Here is a 23,434-nt window from a genome sequence, read left to right as displayed (position 1 = left end):
ACCCTGCATTCAGTTCCATTTTGTTGTGTAAACATGGAGACAGATTTTACAGACAAAGATACTTACCAAGACATATTCGATCCACATGCATATTGTAATACCTACTATGGACCTAAATCAGGACTTTTGGTGGTTGATGGATTTCTGGATTTTGCATTGAAGAAACTTTGTGAGACTTTTACTGTTCGTAAGTATTTCATTGCTACTATTGTACAAGAAAATTGACTTTTGTATTTGATAAATGACATAGTAGTGTAGAATATATTTCAGAAATGCATTATTATCTGCACTCCAAAGACTAGGATGTCTTTCTGTAATCTAATTCAAAGGCAGAACTTTTATATCGAAGAACTGGAGGGTTTAAATAATTTATAGATGACAGTTATTAAAAACAAAACAAAAAAAAAGACTAATAGGTAGGGACACCAGTAAGTGAAATAAGTATACTATGCTATGGAATCTATAAAGTAAAGAGCAAATGTCAGTAATAAAAAGGGGTTGATTTACTAAAACTGGAGAGTGCAAAATTTGGTGCAGCTGTGCATAGAAACCAATCAGCTTCCAGGATTTTTGTCAAAGCTTAATTGAACGAGCTGAAGTTAGAAACTGATTGGCTGCCATGCACAGCTGCACCAAATCTTGCAATTTATAGTTTTAGTAAATCAATCCCTTTAAAAAGCATAAAGCAGAGCAAAGTTATCCATGCTTTCCTGTTACAATTAAAACAGAGAAACATTAATTATTTTACTTGTCCAATATTTGTTAACATCGCTCACTCTAAATGCACTTTATTAGACGTGCGTTGACAACATGTTGCATTGCGTGCTTTAGAGATCGACCGATTATCGGCAAAGCCGATATATCGAGGGCCGATATGCCCTTTCCCCGATATATCGGAATCGGCCCCTGGGGTTACTGATATTACCGATATTTCGGAAAGTGCTGTACCAGAGTGATGTCTGCAGTTAGAGGCATCACCCCTGTACCGGCGTCCATAGCCGACGGTCGGCTGTCTTTAGAAGGAGCGAGAGGGGACGGGGCTCACCTGGGTCTCCTGTCCCACCGGGAGACCCGGGCAACCAGCCTGCAAGGCCGCTGAAGACCCAATCAAAGCCGCATTTGGCTCTGATCAGGTCCCCATGCAAAAACCCAGAAGTGATGTCATGACATCACTTCCGGGTACTGGCGCCAGATTAAAAAAAATGACAGCATTCAAAACAGCCAAACTTGGCGTTTTGAATGCTTTTAAATGCAGAGGAGGGGTTCGGGACCCCCAGATCCCTCCACAAGAGTACCTGTCAAAAAAAAAAAATGTAAATGTACGAAAATATCAGCCCATATCGGCCAATACCGATACGCGATGACCAAAATATTGGTATCGGCAATGAAAAAACAATATTGGTCGATCCCTAGCGTGCTTCATTCTTTCTCAGCTTTTTCCCTTTAATCCATGTTGCAGTGCACTGCAATACTTTGTAATGTGTTGTGAACTTGCGATGCACTATGCTGAATTTAAACATATAACTAAACATGTTACATTTTTGACCAGCAAACACCAACATAGCATGTTGCTCTTAATTATTAAAATTTTAGGGGGAGATGTCCTAAAAATTGGTGTGCAAATAATCTAGTGCAGCGGTGCATAGTAACCAATCAGTTTATAACTTCAGCTTGTTCAGTTAGGGTCCTTTCACACGGGCTTTCCGCCCGGTGGACTCCGCTTTGCTCAGCGGGGATGGATCCGCCCATCCCAGCTGAGCAGGCGGATGACAGCTCCGTCTCCGCTTACTTTGCAGAGACAGACCTGTCCGATCCCCGATCTTGTCTCTATAGTTGATTGGATGAAAACTAACCACCTGTCCATTTTCATCCGATCCAATCCTCCAGACGGATGGAAAATAGGGTTTCCATCTGTCCGGATTTCATGGAACACATCAGATCGGAGAGCATCGAGTGTCAGCGGAGACACTCCAATCAGGTCCGTCTGAAAAACTGACAGGCAGACTGATCGGAAAGCTCGTGTGAAAGAGGCCTTAAGCCCACGCTCACAATGGGCAAATTTAACATGCAATTTGACATGTTACATAGTTACATAGTTACATAGTAGTTGAGGTTGAATAAAGACAATAGTCCATCCAGTTCAACCTGTGTAGGTGTGTGTGGCCGTAATCATCTCTCATACCCCTTAATATTCTGATCCTTGAGATTTACGTCCAAGAGTCTTTTGAAAGTAGCCATACTTCCCGCAGAAACCACCTCTTGTGGTAGAGAATTCCACACTCTTGTAGCCCTAACAGTAAAGAACCCCCTGCGTTGCCTGAGGCAAATCGCTTCTCCTCTAATCGCATTGTATGTCCTCGAGTTCTCATGCAATCCTTGCGACTGAAAAGCTTTTTTTCTATGCTGAGATCACCATTTAGGTATTTATAAATAGCTATCATGTCTCCTCTCAGGCGTCTCTTCTCCAGGGAGAATAAATTAAGCGATTGTAGACGCTCTTCATAATTAAGGTCCTCCAATCCCCTAATCAGTTTAGTTGCCCTTCTCTGGACTCTCTCCAGCTCCAACACATCCCTCCTGAGGACCGGCGACCAGAACTGGACAGAATACTCCAGATGCGGTCGGACCAGAGTTTTATAAAGTGGAAGGATTATAGTTTTATCTCTGGAATACAACCCTTTCTTTATGCATGCTAATATTCTGCCGGCTTTGGCAGCTGCCGCTTGACATTGCATGCTATTGCTTAGTCTTTCCTCTACCAAGACTCCCAGATCTTTCTCCATTTTTGATTCCCCCCAAGGGTTCCCCTCCTAACGTGTATTGTGATTTTATGTTTTTAGTCCCCAAGTGCAAAACCTTACACTTCTCCACATTAAACCTCATTTGCCATGTCGTTGCCCACTCTGATATTTTGTTCTGGTCATTCTGTAGGATATCTGCTTCATGCTGTGCAGTTATTGCCCTGCCCAATTTTGTGTCATCTGCAAAAACTGATAACAAACAACTGATCCCGTCCTCAATGCTGTTTATGAATAAATTGAATAAGGTTGGTCCCAGGACTGAACCTTGGGGGACCCCACTTACCACCCCAGACCAGTCTGAGTATGCGCTATTTATTACCACCCTTTGGACACGCCCTTTTAGCCAGTTCCATATCCAAGAGCAAACCTTGTGGTCAATGCCTACATACCTTATTTTATAAATTAAGCGCTTGTGGGGAACTGTCAAATCTCATGTCAAATTGGAGCCTATTGCCGGCAATGGCACTTTCCGAATCAGTGCGACGCCGACTTTGCCGCGCCGCACCGATTCCCAAAAGTAGTTTGTGCACTATTTTTTAGCGACTTCGGGGGCGATTTCATTAGACATCTGTGTAGGAACCCGCACAAATGTCTGTCAAATCTCCCCCTAAGTCAGACTGAAAATGCTGGTTTGAAATTGTGCGAGTTCAGCTGAACATGTACGATTTCAAACCCGCCCTCTGTGTGAACCTACACTAATGTAGAACTATAGGCAAACTTTTTTTATTCTTCTCTGGTTCACACTGAGGTCGGGTTTGAAAATGTGCCCTTGAACTTTGCACTGAAATACAGGTTTGAAACTATGTGAGTTCAGCTGAACTCACATAGTTTCAAACCTGTATTTCAGTGCAAAGTTCAAGGGCCATTTGAGAGACATCTGTGCGGGTTCATGCCCAGATGACTATTGAAATTGCCCCCGAATTCACCAAAAGCAGTGCAGGAATTACTTTTGGGCATCGATGTGGCGCTGCAAAGTCAGTGCCGCTCCGATTCGGATAGTGCCGTTGCTGGCAATAGGCTCATATTTGGCATTTGATTTGACATGTTAAATCTCATGTCAAATTGGCCCAATGTAAACAGGGGCTCAGGGTAAGAGGAAAACCCTGCAAATTGGGGGACTCTCTTGGGACCCCCCCACCTCACCCAAACTTGTGTCGTCGTTGGAAGATTTCCCCTCTATTACTTTTCTGGGGACAATCCAAAATGTGGGATTTTCTTTTACTTTCACTTTCAACGATGATGGCAAACAGCATAGTTGCCAACATTTGAAAAAAATTTCCAGGGACACTTTGCAGCACAGTTATCAATTACTTACCACACCCACTTCCCCGAAGCTCCGCCCACTCCGCATAATTAATCTCTGCCTACTTATCAGATTATAGGGTCTACTTCATAAAGAGAGAATTACAGGAAATTGAAAAGGGAATTGAAAACTTTAGGTCAAAGTAGCAGAGTTGGAATAATTCTCCCATTCAGCTGCACTACTTCTGCCTAAAGTTTAAAATTCTCATCACAATTCCCTGCAATTCTAAAGTGTGAAATGTGCTCAGGTGTGACCATAGAAAAAATGTTATATGGAAATATAAATAAAGTGCAAGGTGTAAATAAGTACGATTATACTATCTGGTATAATTAGGTTTTATGTACTTATTTACACCTAATACTTTATTTAGATTTACATATTCCATTTTTTGTATGGTCACACCTGAGCACATTTCACACTTTATTCACCTGTCTTTGAATTCAGCCCTCTGTAGGGTGATCATTTTCATTTACATAAAACAATGTAGCATCCTTTCCTTCCTAACACATTACCCAGTCCATACCAGTATAGATTCTAACACATTACCCAGTCCATACCAGTACAGATCCTAACACATTACCCAGTCCATACCAGTATAGATCCTAACACATTACCCAGTCCGTACCAGTACAGATCCTAACACATTACCCAGTCCATACCAGTATAGATCCTAACACATTACCCAGTCCATACCGGTATAGATCCTAACACATTCCCCAGTCCATACCAGTATAGATACTAACACATTCCCCAGTCCATACCAAGATAGATCCTAACACATTACCCAGTCCATACCATCCTAACACATTACAGAGTTCATACCAGTATAGTCCATACCAGTATAGATCCTAACACATTACCCAGTCCATATTATCCTAACACATACCAAGTCCATACCGGTATAGATATCCAGCATGAGATTTTTCCCATTGAGGATTGAGGTCTGTTTTCATTTTTTTGAGCAATATATATATATATATATATATATATATATATATATATATATATATATATATATATATGCACACACATACACATACACGGATATTTACACACATTTATCTAGAGCTAGAAAACTATATATATGTATCAATTAACAGGTGAATAAATTATATCTATAAAAAAACATTATTGATAGTAGTAATTAATGGAGTGTGAGGCCTCCAGCTTGTCGTAAGGTGCTCTGCCTCCCCCTGCTGGCGGATTTTGGAAAGTGCACCATGCTGACACCCTGCCTTCGGTGACACGTTAAATTTGCGACAGGCGGGAAGAGTGAGCAGGCACAGAGAGAGAGACAACCTGCTGCCAGAACTACAACTCCTAGCTGGGGTGAGAGCGACACTGTGTGGCACAAAATAAAAAAAATTTAAAAAAAATATTTTTTTTTTTTTTTTGTGATTTACATTGTCCCTGATTAACAGGGACACTGTAAAATACCCGGGACAGGCTCCTATTTGCCGGGATTGTCCCGGGAAAAACGGGACAGTTGGCAGGTATGAAACAGGACAAATAGAGAGGGTGAATCTCTTAATGGGGGCACAGGCAGCAATAAAACCTAACATGTTCTAATCCTTCTACACTACACTCTATCCAAAACTAAAGAACACAAGTTTCGCCTTTTGTTAATCTTTGAGGCTCTGTTAACACATATGCTGTGAGGGAACCCTGCGAATCCACCGCGGTTTCCCGCATCGCATTCAAATCACAGGCAGTTCACACTGCCATATCAAAATCGCTGGGGGGGTCGATACAAAGATAACGACACCCCCAGATCATTTTGCATATCGCAGTGCGAACTGACAGTCCGGACATGAGTCGGATCGCATTGGTGTGAACCATCATGCGATCTGATTCTGCTGCGGACCCAAAAAAAGGGTCCTGTGCGTGTTCATTCCGAATCAGATGCAAATTCAGCCATACAATCTGTATGGCTGAATTTGCATTGCACAGACATTACATGTGATTTTCAGAGCAGTGCGCTCTGAATCACATGCGATGTCTGTGATCGCTATAGTTGCAGATTCCTACCTTTTGTTAATTACAAGAAATAACTGTTGTTGGGCTGTGTATATGTGCAAATGAATCTGTATGGGAGTAGTATTATAATTATCAGTCAGCTGCCGCACATGCAGGGCTCTAATGAGAAAATTGGCATGGTCTATATCGTGAGGCGTAACTAGAACCTTCAGGGCCCCGGTGCAAGAAACCACGAAGGGCCCCCCTAACCCCCCCGCCAGGGCCCTTCCCACTGATCCCGGGGCGTAAGGGCAGCAGGACCTGGATAGGAGGGGCGGTAAAGGGGGACATATAGAGGAACAAATCCCCTCCATTTTCCTCCTGCAGCCTGTGAATGCCTATAGGAGGGAAAGGAGGAGAACCTGGTTTTTACCAGCTGCAGGAGAAAAATAGAGGGGATTCCTTCCTCTATATTCCTCTTCCGTTATCGCGTCTACAAACTAGGAGAAAGATTTATGTAATTTTTTATTTTTCTACTAGCAATGGTGATCAGCAATTTTTAGCGGGACTGCGACTTCGCGGTGGACAGATCGGACACTTAACTGAAATTTTTGACACTTTTGGGGGACCAGTGACATTACTATAGTAATCAGTGCTAAAAATATGCACTGTTACTGTCTAATGACACTGGCAGGGAAGGGGTTAACACCAGGGGCAATCAAAGGGTTAAATGTGTCCCTAGGGGGTGCTTTCTAACTGTGGGGGGATGGATTTACTGAATGAACACAGTAAATAAGAGAAACACAGGATCCCTGTGTTCATTAAAGATAGAACAGCGGTCTGAATTTGGGGGCGATTTGAGAGACGTCTGTGTGGGTTCATGCACAGATGTCTATTGAAATCGCCCCCAAAGTCCCTAAAAGTAGTGCAGATACTTTTGGGAATCTGTGGAGCGCCACAAAGTGGGCATCACACCAATTCAGATGGTGCTGTTGCCGGTAATAGACTCCGATTTGGCATGTAATTTGACATGGGAAATCGCATGTCATATCAGCCCAATGTGAACGGGGGCTTAGATTCAAGGCAATTACACTTGCCCCTGTGTTGGGGCTGCATTCAGCAATGTAGGCCAACGCAGCCCATTGTAAGTGGTGTGGATTTGCCCTAATACACACACATCTACTGCACTACACAGCAAGGCAGGTGACACTACTATTTTCTAATTCAGCTTTATAGGCTAAGGTGACCAGATTTTTAAAATGAAATCCGGGGACATATTTTTTTTAAATTGGCAAATGGCACAGGACTGCATAATACACCGATTGCTGGACACAGGACTGCATAATACACAGAGCGCTGGGCACAGGACTACATAATACACAGCCCGCTGAGCACAGGACTACATAATACACAGACCGCTGGGCACAGGATTACATAATACACAGAGCGCTGGGCACAGGACTACATAATACACAGAGTGCTGGGCACAGGACTGCACAATACACAGAGCGCTGGGCACAGGACTATATAATACACAGCCCGCTGGGCACAGGACTACATAATACACAGACCGCTGGGCACAGGATTACATAATACACAGACCGCTGGGCACAGGATTACATAATACACAGAGCGCTGGGCACAGGACTACATAATACACAGAGTGCTGGGCACAGGACTGCACAATACACAGAGCGCTGGACACAGGACTATATAATACACAGCCCGCTGGGCACAGGACTACATAATACACAGCCCGCTGAGCACAGGACTACATAATACACAGACCGCTGGGCACAGGATTACATAATACACAGAGCGCTGGGCACAGGACTACATAATACACAGAGTGCTGGGCACAGGACTGCACAATACACAGAGCGCTGGGCACAGGACTATATAATACACAGCCCGCTGGGCACAGGACTACATAATACACAGACCGCTGGGCACAGGATTACATAATACACAGACCGCTGGGCACAGGATTACATAATACACAGAGCGCTGGGCACAGGACTACATAATACACAGAGTGCTGGGCACAGGACTGCATAATACACAGAGCGCTGGGCACAGGACTGCATAATACACAGAGCGCTGGGCACAGGACTGCATAACACACAGAGCACTGGGCACAGGGCTACATAATACACAGAGCACTGGGCACAGGACTGCATAATACACACACCGCTCTGCCTCTCCTCCAGTGAACAGCAGCAGGAGCGGTAGTGAGATCATCCAGCAGGGGGCGTCTGCATCTGAGCCACCAGGCTGTTTCTCAGCCAGCATGGGATGCCCTGTCTACATTAATCCGGCCTCCCGAATTTGGGGACAAAACCAGGGACAAACTTGGACCGAGGACGGTGTCCTCAATCCGGGGACTGTCCCTGGAGACCCAGATGTCTGGTCACCCTATTATAGGGCCCTGTGTCATCCACTTCTAATTTGTCCATAAAGATCAGATTTATCACAATGTTGATACACAGATTAACCATCTTACAGGTGACATGTATACACATAGACCTATGACATAGAAATACATAAAGTGATGTCACCAGACTCTGTTTGTAGTGTGACAGAGCTGTATAAATCATAAGACTGGCTATATAAAATTACATGTCTTTTGGCAAGTAAATCATTTATAGATAAAGTATTTAAACTGTATATTTAGCTGTTTGGCAGGAATTTTATTTCAAGTCATGATTTAATGAAATTACATATTGGTATTGAAATGTGTTTGCCAAGTAAAAGATCACTACTTCTGCTCTCTAAAGCAAAGTGAAGGGTTAGAAAATACACATGGGGTTGATTTGCTAAAACTGGATAGTGCAAAGTCTGGTGCATGGTAGCCAATCGGCTTCTAACTTCAGCTTGTTCAATTAAGCTTTGATAAAAAAAAAAAACCTGAAAGCTGATTGGTTTCTATGCAGAGCTGCACCAGATTTAGCACCTCCAGTTTTAGTAAATCAACCCCATAGCTGTCATGTATCAGACACGTGCTGGCTTGGTGATTCCATAGGTAGCTTGAAGCTTTTCTGCCCTTTTCAGACTAAGGTAATCCTTAACACTAACCGACAAAACATCAAGAAGGGCGCAGTACTTTCATGCATTGCCTTTTAAAGTATTGCTTATTTCTAAAAAAAGGTATACTTCCAACTAAAAACACAAGTTCATAATGTTGCTAAAGATGCCATCCTCTAGATCAGCCTTTTTCAACCAGGGTGCCTTCAGGTTTCTTCAGGAGTGCCTTGGCAAAATGCCTAATAATTGCCCAAAAATTCTGTTCTGCCAGCAGATGGATTAAGCCTGTCTTATAGTTACCCAAAGCCACAGGTTTTTTATTGTGCACCATTACAACCTTCTAGCCACTGGCATCCAAACAACCATCAGTTGGTAAGGAGGACGTTGGGTGTTTGCACATCATCCTTATTTGCCCCTCCTCTGTACCTCTCTGTCAGCATTGGGGTAATAAGGGCTTTTTTTTTCAGAAAATAGGTGCAGGAACTCCCCCTTTCTGAGTCACTTCCTGTCTCCACCACCTACCTACCCACCTTCCAGTACTGCCCCTTTTAGAGAATACAGAACCAACTATCGTTTTGTGGCGATAAGTCATTTGTATGGAATTTGTTAATAACAAGAAAAGCAGTAAAATAGATCTCCCGCAGCAACAATGGACCCTCCCCAGCAAAAATGGACCTCAACAATAATAGATCCCGGCAGCAACAACAGATTTCCCAGCAGCCAGACCAGCATTAATAGACTCTCTAGCAGCCAGCAACAATAGACCCCCCTCTCTCAACAGTAGATCCCTTCCAGCAACAGTTGCCCGCCCAGCAACATACGTAAGCCCAACCAACAACAATAGACTGTCACACAAAGGCGCTTTAGCAACAATAGACTTCCTCCTCAACAGTAGATTTCTGCCAGCAACAACTGACCCCCAAGCAACATAAGCCTTCTCCCCCCAGGAATAATTGACCTGCCCAGCAATAATAGACCACAGTGTAAAAAAAGATCCCCCAGCAGCCAGCATCAATGACCCTTCAGCACACCCCAGCACCCCTTGCCATTACATACATTCAGTGCTTGAGGTGCCGGAACTGCGTTCCCCCACGTTCCCACGGGGGTAACATTAGCAGAGCGCGGGAGAAAAAGGGCATTGTTTGGCTGCTCACAATAATGGCCCCTTAACCTCAGAGCTCCGGCAGAGGAAAGCTCCTATAGCAGCTAATCAGCAGCCTCAGCCCGCACGATCGAGCGCATGTCACAGCCTGGAGCCAGGATGACCAGAAGAGCTCTCTCTTGCCACTCCTCCATCTCTCACCAGCCTAAAAAGCTGACAAATTTCTTTCCTGGTGCCGGCAGAGAGGACACAAAAGATGGCGCTGGAGGTAATTCATCTCTCCCTCACACAGATACTTCACTACCTTCCAGCCCATCAGAAACAGCGATCCAAGACATAGAACAGGAGGAAAAGCAGACAAACAAACAATCTGCATCTTCTCCTTTTCCTCATCACAGTCTAAAGGGCATGTAAGTAAAAAATACAACGCTTCCATGGAGAACTGTGACTTAGGACAGGAGCCACAGGACACACTGTCCTCCTTTCCTGCCACTGATCAACCAGCATCAGAGCATACATTAAAAGTAATGCTCATCTCCCTAAAACAGGACCCACAAGTGGAATTGTATAAAAACATCAACAATTTACAAGTAAAAGTGGATCAGATCGAGGAAAGAGTTAAAAATGTGGAATCCAAGCTAGGAGATTCTGTAACTGGACATACTAATTTAGTGGACTGCTATCAGGTGCACAATGATGACATCCAGTGGCTGAAAAATAAAGTTGCAGACTTAAAAGTCTTGGAGAAAAAATCTAAAATTTAGAGGAATCCCTGAAACAATTTCTCCTTCTGAGATTGTTCCCTATCTCCTCCAACTGCTTAAAACCTTTCTCCCGATGGAACATCCTCGAGACCTAGTCAAAGACAGAGCTCACAGAATTGCCAAACCAAGCTCACTTCCAGGTACAATTCCACGGAATAGTCTGACAAGAATGCATTTCTTTTACATTAAAGACAGAGCTATGGCGGCATCCTGCAAGGCAGGTTAACTTCCTGAACCCTTCTCTCATCTCTATTTACACTGACCTCTTAGTGGCAATGCTAGCAAGGCGGAGAAAAATTTTCTCCATCATGGGGGCTCTAAGGCTGGCCATACACGTTCAACCCTCTTGTACAATTTTCCTTTATATTTACCAAAAACCATATAATATGAACTCAAAACTAAACAACTTTCAATTGTATCCAATTAGCCCCCGTTCACACTAGGGCGACCTGTGAGGCGACCTGGTCGCCTCACAGGTCGCCGCACGTCGCCTTCCATAGGGAAGCTGCGGACCCTTTCTAATAGGAGCGACACAAGTCGCTCCGACTTAGAAAAAGGGTCCGGAGCTTCTTTGGGGCGACCAGGAGGCGACCGCCATAGACTTCAATGTTATGAAGTCCGTGGCGGCCGCTCCGAGGTCGCGGCGCGCTGCTCGCACCGCGACCTCGGAGGTCGCCACCCGAAGTCGGATCGCCCCTATGTGAACGGGGGCTTAGGCAGGCCCTTGCACTATATAGTTTAAGTTAAATCTAAAGGAAAATTGTACAAGAAAATGAAACCTGTATGGCCAGCCTTAAGACACAAAAAAATGGTCTATAAATGTCTCTTCCCAGCCACACTTCAAATCACTCATCAGGGGCACAAGTATGTTCTCCTGTCCCCAGCGGAGAACAAGAAGCTGCCACAACAATGGGGTATCCCACCACCCCTCACAATCCTCAAAATCACAAAGCTCTGAATTTACCCTCTCAGGCTGGGAAAAAAGTCCCTGGCCCAGGATAAGGAGCTAAGCAAACAAGGGCTTTGAAAGCATGCATGGGCAATTCCTAGCATGGTGCTTCCTCATGGCCGGACTTTCTGTTGTTCACGTACCCTGACACGTTGGTAGAGTGAGAAGAGAAGAGAAACATTGGAATGCTTGCACTGGTGTGCAAAGATAGGTTTGCTTTGGAAGAATAAATAATCTCTAACATTGGGTGTCCTACAAGTGTGGATGCTGCTGTGTTACATAAAACTATTTGTTTAGTTTTTTACATTTTAAAATGGGGTGCCCTGAGATTGTGCAGGGCACGGTGACTGAAAAAAGGTTGAGAAACACTGCTCAAGATACAGTAGATCAAGACTGAGTTAGGTAGGTGGAACTAGATGAAAAACCAAGGCATAATCAGGAGCTGACTTGTTTCAAGGGGTATATCCTAAAGGCATTAGATTAGAAGATTTGACATGTATTCTATTGGCATGCACATCTGCTTTAACTGCCATGCTTTTATTCACAGATACTTGGATACCCAGTTAAATGCTACAGTATCCCCAGCTTTATAACACCGACCAATTCTTGTGTGCAGCAAAACAAATTTGCTGCATCCATGACACTAGGAACAGAACTGGATCTGTAAGGATCTTGCCTTAAGTTGGAGAGCCACTAGTCCAAATGTAGTGTTTGCACCTACAAATGTATTTTCCAGGTTTTCCAAGCCTGTGGCCTGATGTGGGTCTGCTATCCGTACCGGTTACCCCTCTAGCCCTTGTGAGCTGCGGCCCTGGGTGTGAGCACTGAGACATTGACAACTCCGACATCTTTGTTTTGTGGTTTTATTGTATTTAGGGGATGGGAGAAGGGAATGAGTGGGAAACTCCTTTAGGCTCAACTAAATACAATTGTGGGACTTTCCTGGCAAAAATGCCTGTTGGCGCTGTCTTGACGCCAGCCGACGCTAGCCAACGCTTCCTGACGCTTGAACACTGTGTAATTACTGAAACTGTGCTGGATCCTCGACTTTAGTCCTGAAGATCCAGGACTGTGGAACTACTTGACTTGTAACACTGCAATCGCTCAGAGTCACTGAAGGGCTCCCTCCAGCACTGCACCGACTGAGAAAACTCCTTGTAAGTTCCTGTACTGCTGCAACTCTCAACTGGCACTATCACTTCAGGGCCCATACCACAGGCGCCCCCTTTACACTTTAAGCTCTTCAGGGTCCACTGACTATGTATCCCCTCTGTCACTTCAGGGTCCTCAACCTAGTTACCCCCTTTCACCACTAGCTGGCACTGGATCCCCGAACCTCTTCCGGAGTGGTCCCCTCTAACTTCAGGCAGACCCCCAGGGGCAATCCTCAGTACTCATGACCTGTGTAGGCTTTCCTGGGACTGGACCCCTCTGACTCTCCACAGGTTCTGGGCACACCGGATCCCCTCAGCTCAACTCATCGCTCTCTGGACACTCAGGCAGAACCCCCGAGAGCCTCCTCCTCAGACAGGAGCAGAGACAGCCGTTCTCTCCCTCCTGGGACTCTGCTCCCGCCAAAGACATCGTGTCATGTGCCACCCCCAAACTTATACCCACTCCCAGAATCCTTTGCAGCACAATCTGCCTTCTGGGGTGGTTACAAGCCTGGATGTGTCCCCTGATTGGGTTTCCTCCACCGCCCTATGAGAAGCCACTCACAGGAGCCAGTGGGGAGACTCCCCCTTCAGCAGGCACACCTGGAAACCATGACACCCTGACTAATAAATCACAGCCCTGCTGTTAGACAGACAAGGCCCACTATACCTTTACCTAGCACCTACCTGTAGGGTGCTACACCAGTAAGGAGTGAGAAGATGCAATTTATTGGGTTGTGAATATTTATCCTCTTCCTCATCCTACTGGCCAGTCACTGAGAGGTGTATGTCTTTGAAGTAGGATGAGGAAGAGGATAAAGATTTGGAGAAACCAAGAAGGGTATTTACATCCCAGGTTCTGCTTGATGAGGATGTAAATGTGGCAGGTTCCAGTCATGTGTAGCTTCAGGGAGGTCAAGTCTTTGCCTCCCAGGCTCTTTTCATTGATGAGAAAACCAGAGCCAAAAAAACGTGTTTTGTTCTCCTAGCTGCCTATTTGGGCCTAGCGCGCCTTAACTGGACTGTGACAGAAGCCTGAGGAGTCTTAATCTGGCTTGTTAAAAACCTGAAAAGTAACTGTCCCTCTGAATTCAATGTCTGTCTGTCTGTTGCTGTCAGTCAGTGAGTCTCTGGGTACAGCTACAGGGCAGGTCACCATTACGAAGGCTTGGAGAGCATGGTAAAAGCCAACAAGTTATTAGGTAGGAGTCATTGTTCAAGTTCCACCTTTGAATTGTGCTAACATATTACTGGTTAATGGACAATAAGAGGATACTGTTAATATGCATTTTGGTTTAACCCTTTCGCGGCCAGGCCCTGCTCTCCACTTTTAAACACAGGTGGCCAGACCACGTTTGTGAAAGAACCCTCAAACCATACATTTTCTGAAACAAGCATAGGACAAGTAGAATAAAGAGAAGGTGCTACTGATTTTTTTAGGCCCTGTGATATTTACACAAATGTTTATCAAAAGAAAATGTTCTCTAAAAATACACTTAAATCATAATTAGGGAATACATACATGACAAAACTTTCAAAATTCCTGCTAAATTCCTGCTAAATATAAAATCTAAAACTGTATTGAGTTATTAAATAACACATATTTGTAAACTTTACGTTTACGTGACCATGAGCTTATAGCAGCTGGAGGAATTTTTAGGTCTGTACAGACCTGGCCATCTGGAAGTGGTTCTGTAGGTCCATATGCAGTATGGACCTGGCAGCGAATAGGGTTAAAGCGACAGAAATGTCCACGAAATGAGAACTAGCAAGCTAAGCTGTGTTGTCTGTATTGTCTTTCACAGGTTAACAGGACATTATTTTTTGCTGCATTATTGCCTCAATAATTTAATCTGTTTTTATTTAACTCATTGATGTCAACCTTTTTTTTCTTGAGGCCACATATTTGTGTATCTTCCTTTGTGCTGGGAGCACGCTGCGCGGTGCGCTCCGAGCACAAAGATTGCGGTCTTCCCGAGAGTCCCGGGTCCCGTACTAATGATCGGGACCTGGAACATCAGATTCTGAGTCACCTGATTACTGTGATAGACTCTGCTACCACAGTGATCAGTCACTGTGAAGCCCACCCCCATGTTTTCTCTCTCTATGAATGGAGGAGAGATATGCATTGAGAGAAAATAAAAGTGTGTGTAAAAAATAAAAATAATAAGAATACAAAAATAAAATATAAAAGTAGCTAGATCAGGGTTTGATCTAGGTCAGTGCCAAGGTTAGTGTTTGGACCAAGGTCAGGGTCAGTATTTTTTTGGACAGGATTTTTTTTTTAAATTAGTATCAGTGTCAGTGTGTTTTAGGTAGGATAAAAAAAGCAAAATGCGCACTATTGTATCTGGGCTGTACTACAGGTACAAACAGCAACTAACATACACATATGTGTGATCGTCAGGAACAGGGGAGTTAATTTTGGCTTTCACTTTGGTGGAAGGTTATGGAGGTAGCAAGAAATATAAAGCTAAATAAAAAAAAATGTATTTTTTTCTATTTTGGGCCAATTTTACTTGGATGTCTCCTGATTTTTTAATATTATCAATTACCATTTACCGCCAAATAAATGCCCAATTTGTCCTGAAAAAATGTGTAATCCACTTGGATGCACAAAGTAGTTGTGATGGTATGTAAGGTTTTACTAACACGTCAAAGTTGCAAAACTGTAAGATTTGTTTTACCATTAGGCACAAAGGGGTTAAAGTAGATCTAAACTCCATCATTAAACTCTCAAAAAGGGTTTAACATGTTAACACAATTTAAAAAGTTTTAATTCTTTTTTTTTTGTTCCATAAAAAAAAGTTTTCATTCTTTTTAAAATGAACAAATGCTATATAATACATTACTCAACAAAATTGAAAGGAACACTTTTTAATCAGAGTATAGCATCAAGTCAATTAAACTCCTGGGATATTGATCTGGTCAGTTAAGTAGCAGAGGGGGTTGTTAATCAGTTTCAGCTGCTTTGGTGTTAATGAAATTAACAACAGGTGCACTAGATGGGCAACAATGAGACAACCTCCAAAACAGGAATGGTTTTACAGGTGGAGGCAACTGACATTTTTTTTCCCTACTCATCTTTTTGACTGTTTCACTAGTTTTGCATTTGCTTAGGGTTAGTGCCACTACTCTTCAAGGGCTCAGTGATGCCCTGGTCCAGATCTAGGAGGAAATACCCCAGGACACCATCGGTTGTATCATTAGGAGCATGCCCCGGCGTTGTCAGGCATGCATACAAGCACGTTTTCAGGGGTGTCTTAGAATTCAGCCCTCTATAGGTTGATAATTTTCATTTCCATCAAACAATGTAGCATCCTTTCGTTCCTAACACGTTACCCAGCCCATATCAGTATAGATATCCAGCATGATATTTTTTCCCATTGATATCTGATGTGTTTTCAAAGTGTTCCTTTAATTTTTTTGAGCAGTGTATATAATTACTATATTTCAAAATATTGTAAGTGAAATTCATCAATTTAAATGTGTTTTTATTTCTCTAAAAGGAGGTATCAAGGGAAAAACTTTGATTGACATTGGACATGGACCTACCACTTTTCAGGACCTATCCGCTTGTGAAGCTTTTGAAGAGATCATTGGTGCAGACTATAGTGATCGCAATAGAGAATACTATGAACGAAGCCTAAGAAATGAGCCTGGAACATTTGACTGGACGGGAGTTGTACAAAAAGTCTGTGATCTGGAAGGAAAAGGGTATAAATAAAAAATGTGATTAAAGTGGTTGTACTATGTACAAGGAACCCAGGTGTATTACCAGGTCCATAGACCAGACACAACCAGGTACCTGTTACTTAGTTCAAAATGTTTGTAGAGTGGGGGAACCCCAAGACATTAGTGCTAGTCATTTATTGACCATGCAGGTCAAGGTCAATAACTTCCCAACCTCTTCTTTCCACCATGCCTACCTGTACCAAAAAGGTCTAGGGAGAGCAGGAGGTCAGCTAATTGTCAGCCAAGAAGCTGTGTGATTGTTTTTTCTGGGATCCCCAGTTAATGCCTGATTTGTGGACCTGGGATTCACCTACAATTAAGGCATGTCCACTGGTTTCCTGTTAACAGCTATGTCTGAGACATGTAACTAATTGATGATATGATTTGTCATATTCCCAGGGAGTGATCCATGCTATTGCAGTATGTTGCTATGATTACACATTAGACAAAAGAGAGATGTAAGAGCTTCATGTTACCAGACAAATTATTGTAACTCAGATTGCCAGAGATAATGCTGTGACCTTTATGTTACTAGAGATAGTGCTACGACAGCTCCACATCAACTGAGAGAGTGCTATAAAAATTGTATATTGCCATAAAGCTTTTCACTATCTGAGAGTACATTGAGATCTGCATATTGCTGTAGAGCAGGGGTGTCCAACCTGCAGCCCACGGCCCACATGCAGCCCAAGACGGCTTTGAATACGGCCCAACACAAAATTGTAAACCTGAATAAAAAAAAAGTTGTAATAATGCATTTCCACTTAGCAAACACATGCAGCTGAAGACAAATTTGACAGTGTCTCTTTACTAGACTTTTATGAGTTTCATCTTCCCAAAGAAAAATATCCCAATCTTCACAATCACACCTTATTCATGTCATCAGTTTTCAGCTCTGGTAAATAAACTGGCAGTTATGTTTCCCCAGCCGCAGCATTGTCTTTAGTGACCAATTTTACACCTGTTACTTCTATCCAAAGTCTGCAGAAGAGACACCAGAATTTATCCAAAAAATCTCTAATCATGTTCCCAGTGCACTACATTGTGGCCTCATCAAACAGACTGGTTCCCCAAACCAGTGTTTACAAAATAAAGAAAGCTTGCAGGGAAAATGTCATTTGTCTGGCTTTATAAATGCAATTATTTCTGCAGCTGCTTCTATACACAGTACAGATGCGCCACTTTACAGGTAGACCAAGGGGACCCCCCAGGTGCTATATTGAAAGGAATTTGCCTTTTATCATATTAATTTATCATTTTGATGCTTTCACTTTAACCACTTGCCTACTGTGCACTTAAACCCCCTTCCCATCCAGACCAATTTTTAGCTTTCAGCGCTCTCACATTTTGAATGACAATTGCGCGGTCATGCTACACTGTACCCATATGACATTTTTATCATTTTTTTCACACAAATAGAGCTTTCTTTTGGTGGTATTTAATCACCTCTAGGTTTTTTATTTTTTACAAAAAAAAAGAAAAAAGACAGAAAATTTTGAAAAAAAAAAGTTTTTCTTATTTTCTGCGAGTAAATTTTGAAAATAAATACATTTTTCTCCTTCACTGATGTGCGCTGATGAGGGGGCACTGATGGGCACTGATAGGCTGCACTGATGGGCACTGATGAGGTGGCACTTATGGGCACTGATGAGGTGGCACTTATGGGCACTGATGAGGAGGTACTAATATGCCGCACTGGTGAGCACTGATAGGCGGCACTGATAGGCGGCACTGATAGGCGGCACTGATGAGCACTGATAGGCGGCACTGCTGGGCACTGAGAGGTGGCACTGCTGGGCACTGAGAGGTGGCACTGAGAGGTGGCACTGCTGGGCACTGAGAGGCAGCACTGACGGGCGGCACTGATGGGCACTGATAGGCGGCACTGATGGGCACTGGCAGGAGGGCACTGATGGACACTGACAGGTGGCACTGATGAGCACTGATGGGCGGCACTGATGAGCACTGATGGGCAGCACCATCAGTGCCCATAGTGCTGCCAGTCAGTGCTCATCAGTGCCTAGATGAGCAGGCACTGATGGGCACTGACTGGCAGCACTATGGGCACTGAGTGTGGGCACTGATGGGGGGCACTGATGACGGGCACTGTGGGCACTGATGGTGGGCACTTTGTGTATGTTTTTTAGCTTGTGTAATCAGGGCACTGGTGATCAGTGCCCTGATTACATTCTTCTGTGTCCCCGGCGGCTGATCGGCTCTCCTCCTTCCTCACACTGCAGTCTCTGTGTTAGGAAGGAGCGTTGGCGATGAGAGATGATCTCATATGTTTACATATGAGATCATCTCTCATTGCATGGGCCAATCACGTGGTAAATGGCCGCTGTGATTGTCCATTTACCACTATCTGTGATTGGCTGTGTCCAAGGGACACGGCCGACACAGATTTTCCCCGATGCGCGCTCGCGGGAGCGCGCCGGGAGCCTGTTTCTGGGAGGCCGTTTAAAGATGGCCTCCCGAAAATTAGAGTCCGCGCTGCAGCCGTGTTTTCGGCTATAGCGCGGACCGGAAGTAGTTAAGCATCAGTAAATCACTGCTCATTTAAAAATCATGTTTTTTACAAATTTTTTTTTTTTTATTTATTGATCTATGTCCCCCCCCCCCCCCCCCCCCCCAGGGCAGTACCCGGACCTCTATAACCATTGTATGCCCAACTACTTGCATATAAGCCTTCAAAATTGTCACTTTTGATTTTTTTCCAGTTCAGGTCCCATAGACTTCAACGGGGTTTGTTTTTCGGGTTCTGAACTTTCGCAATGTTCGAAAGTTCTGGTGCGAACCGAACAGGGGGTCGTTCGGCCCATCCCTCGTGGCCCAGGAAGGTCAAAAGTTTGGACACCCCTACTATAGCGTGTGCAATATAATTCAACATTATTGCTAAAAAAAAAAAAAAAATACTAAAGCAGAATTTCATTAGAGAGAGCTACAAGAGCTGTTATGTTTCTGAAGGAAATTCCAAGAACATTGCCTTAATTCTAGTTGAAATACTATACAGGATTCCACATTACCCAGGAAATTCTACATTTTTAAAAAAGAGATGCCATTTTTAAGGGGAGATTGTCTTGTTGCCACTTGTTAGAATGAGAGACAATGTTGGTATCGAAGTGCAATAACTCAACTTTTTCACGTGAGGAAGGGCCATGTTTAAATTATGGCAGGGCCGTACCCTTCAAAGTCTGCCTAATATTTCTAGATAACATTCACCTTTTGGGGACCCTAGATGTGACATAAGGCCGAACAACTAAAAGTGTTATAGAATTTTCATTCAATAGAGCAAAATTCAATAAATAAAATTCAAAGAACATATTCACAATTATCCAATCATGTGAACAGCATATTTATGTTCTAATTGAGTACCCAATCATTTGTAAATTAAATAAGTAAACAGGAATGTGCTTTTCAGATGTTTAACGGAAGCATATATAGGTCCTCTAAACTGTGTGCACTCCTGGCAGGACCCATTGACACTATGGGGCTGATTTACTAAAGGAAAACAGACTGTGCACTTTGCATGAGCAGTTACTCCAGAGCTTAATAAATGAACAGAAGCTCTGCTGAATTCCATCATCTGATCATGCGCAAGAAAACATTTTTTTTATTTCTTTGCATGTCATTGGGTATTCTTTGTAAAATTCTTTGCAACCTTATTTACTAAGCTCTAGAGCAACTGCAACTTTGCAAAGTGCACAGTCTATTTGCCTTTAGTAAATTAGTCCCATTTTCTTTAGACAAGTGGAAAACCACTTTTGTATTAAAAAGGCCTACCGGCTTACCAGCTGTCCAAGTGGTCTCTTGGTTGAGACAATCAGGACAAAGGAAGAGCAGCGTAAAGGACAATTGTGCCCTGGCTTAACATAAGAGTTTGCTAGAAGCAAGTACTCTCCATGCTTGAACCTTGCATTAACTGATGATCTAAATAAAATGTTACATTATTTTTTAGAATGACAGTAGAGGAGAAGAAAAAGAAGATGCAAAACACGGTGAAGAAGACCATAAAGTGTGACGTTTTGAAAAGCAACCCAATGGAACCATTAGTTCTGCCCAAGGTTGACGGTGTCCTGACTATGGGATGCCTAGAGTGTGCTTGCAGTGACCTCGATACTTATCGCAGAGTACTTAAAAATGTTGCATCTTTGATAAAAGTAGGAGGGCACCTGATTGTAAGTGAAATTCTTAACTGTAGCTCATACTTACTTGGAGGTGAGCGGTTCTCCTGTTTGGTGTTGACAGAGGGGTTTATGAGAAGTGCTATTACTGAGGCAGGCTTTTCCATTGTGGATTTGGAAGTCATCCCCAGAGAGTATGATAAAGAGCAATATGAGCTCTGTAACCATGATTCCAGCTTGTTTGTGGTTGCACGAAAAGAGCGAGATGTTTAAGATTAATTTGAGACGGTATGGAAAAATTGTCACTTATTACTTCAGTTACGTATTTGTAGAAAGCACATTAGAAAATATACCAGAAACATAGGAAGAATGTTATGTATAATTCCATGGCATATGTAATTGTGCAAATAAGACATTTAGTTCATGTTGATTGAATTATATATTCTCTATGAAAATCACATATTTCAGGGAAAAGACCTTTCTTCTACTGAAAGCATCATTCCAATTGATTCATTCATTCTACATGTTCGACAAAATCCTAAAGGAAAACTTCACTTTCAATAAAAAAAAAAAAAAAATGAATATAGCATATACTACACAAGCCATTTTGTAACTCAATGTTATTATAAATTACCCCTCCATTTTAATCTGCTGCAGCAGATTTAGTGCAGTATGGCAACCCGGGGGCATTCTGTACATTCTGGCGTACAGAACGCCCCCAGAAATGTCATTACAGTAAACCCCCCTCCATTGCGGGGGTTACGTTCCGGACCCAGCCGCGAAAAGTGAAATTCCGCGAAATAGAAAAACCCTATTAAAATGCATTGTAGGCATGTTTTTTTTACTGTCACTGTACGTGTAAAAGCATTTTAAGGTCTTTAAACACACTTCTAAAACAATAGAAACTCATTTAAACACATAAAAGATACTAAAAGACATAGCAAGAGCTATGGAAAACACAAAAATATTTCATTTTTAATGATTTATATAGTAAGATAACATTACAAAAAAACTGTGAATTACCGGGACCGCAAAAACTGAACAGCGATGGAGCGGGGGATTACTGTACTTCTGTGATTGGCTTACTGATTTTCTTGAAGTCTGCATTAATATACAAGTATTAATAAGTATATACAATTTTTGGCATCCCCTGCAGTGTAATCATTATTTTTGTTCTGTTGGAAATTTTGCTTTATGCATTGACATATGTCTTTAGATCCAATCTGTCTGGACAGTATAGTCACCTTTTTGACTTGGCACCATTCACAGGCAGCTTAGACACAGAAGATGAATCCAACAAATTTTATTTTAATTTTTGGAGTACCTTAACCCCCTGTATACTGTTACAGACCTTTTATTGTCACCAATTTATCTAATGAAACATCAAAACCTAGGCAGCTGGTACACTCCATCCACAAAGTATCTCCAGGACTAAAAAGGGCTGTTTGTCAAAGTAGCATTAAGCAGCTATTGTGAGTCCTTTGTTGTTGTTTTTTTTAGGTTTAGCGCCGGTTCACACTGGCGCGACGCTACTTTCAGGGGCGACCTCCGAGATCGCGGTGCGAGCAGCGCGCCGCGACCTCGGAGCGGCCGCCACAGACTTCATAACATTGAAGTCTATGGCGGTCGCCTCCTGGTCGACCCAAAGAAGCTCCGGACCCTTTTTCTAGGTCGGAGCGACTTGTGTAGCTCCTATTAGAACGGGTCCGTAGCTTCCCTATGGGAGGCGACCTGCGGCGACCTGTGAGGCGACCAGGTCGCCTCACAGGTCGCCCTAGTGTGAACCGGGGCTTAGAGTTTAAGAGCTCTGAAAGGTTAGAACCTCTGTCAGTTTTTTTAATTGCCGCCTGTGTCCTTGTCAGGAAGATTTAACCCCCCTTATACTGATCACCGTTGCAGTTGGAAGTGAACCTAAAGGGGGATGTAGAATTTTATGCCTGAAGAGGAACCAAAGGGAAATATTTGAATAGGGACACTCATTTTGTTGTTAAAGGTAGGATTTTATCTAATTTGGGGGGATTTACACATACTTCCTGTTTTCTCTGGGACAGGGAGTGTAGGGTAATCTTGTTGATGGTGCTATAATTAGCATTTAAATCTGACGGAGGCTTCAACCTTCCACCTTCCAACTGAGATTTTTTTTTTTTTTTATATATAGTTGAGTATCATGCATCTTGTTCTGTAACTGTATGCTTTTACATAAAAGTATATCACACACAGCTTGTATTATTTCATTTATATACTGTAAAATTATATGTTTATTGTCAATAGTTTACTATTTTCTAAACTATAAAACACACAACTACTATGAATTATTTTACGGCTTTTCAAATAAAATTTACAATTTACTTTATGCAAGTATTGCTTTCAAATGGAACTTTGAACCTTTACCTTTACAACTCAGGGATGGTAACATTAATTTACACACTGGGCACAGAGCTTTTTCTAAATCATGGAGTTCCACTCTAACATGCCCCCTTTATACAAAGGCAGCTAGAGGAGCTGTAAACCCAAGTGGTTGA

At 42.9% G+C, this 23,434-nt stretch overlaps 1 protein-coding gene across 1 annotated transcript; it reads left to right on the top strand.

Moving 5' to 3' along the window:
- LOC309567871 (indolethylamine N-methyltransferase-like) lies at positions 1 to 21,426 on the top strand. The gene is made up of 3 exons (XM_082273379.1): positions 1 to 187; positions 16,563 to 16,770; positions 20,747 to 21,426. The coding sequence occupies exons 1-3, from the start codon at positions 34 to 36 to the stop codon at positions 21,183 to 21,185; spliced, it is 801 nt and encodes a 266-aa protein (XP_082129505.1). The 5' UTR covers positions 1 to 33; the 3' UTR covers positions 21,186 to 21,426.
- The last annotated feature ends 2,008 nt before the right edge of the window (positions 21,427 to 23,434 follow it).

The sequence above is a fragment of the Pelophylax lessonae genome (genome assembly GCF_965119305.1).
Source record: "Pelophylax lessonae genome assembly, chromosome: 12".
Lineage (NCBI taxonomy): Eukaryota > Metazoa > Chordata > Amphibia > Anura > Ranidae > Pelophylax > Pelophylax lessonae.
This window is presented reverse-complemented; position numbering and strand designations above follow the sequence as displayed.

Bases quoted from the DNA above. Each gene is read 5' to 3' on its own strand.
- LOC309567871 (XM_082273379.1), top strand. From the start codon at position 34: ATGGAGACAGATTTTACAGACAAAGATACTTACCAAGACATATTCGAT. The intron at 188-16,562 runs GTAAGTATTTCA...TTTCTCTAAAAG, and splicing joins TTGTGAGACTTTTACTGTTC to GAGGTATCAAGGGAAAAACT. The intron at 16,771-20,746 runs GTATAAATAAAA...ATTATTTTTTAG, and splicing joins TGTGATCTGGAAGGAAAAGG to AATGACAGTAGAGGAGAAGA.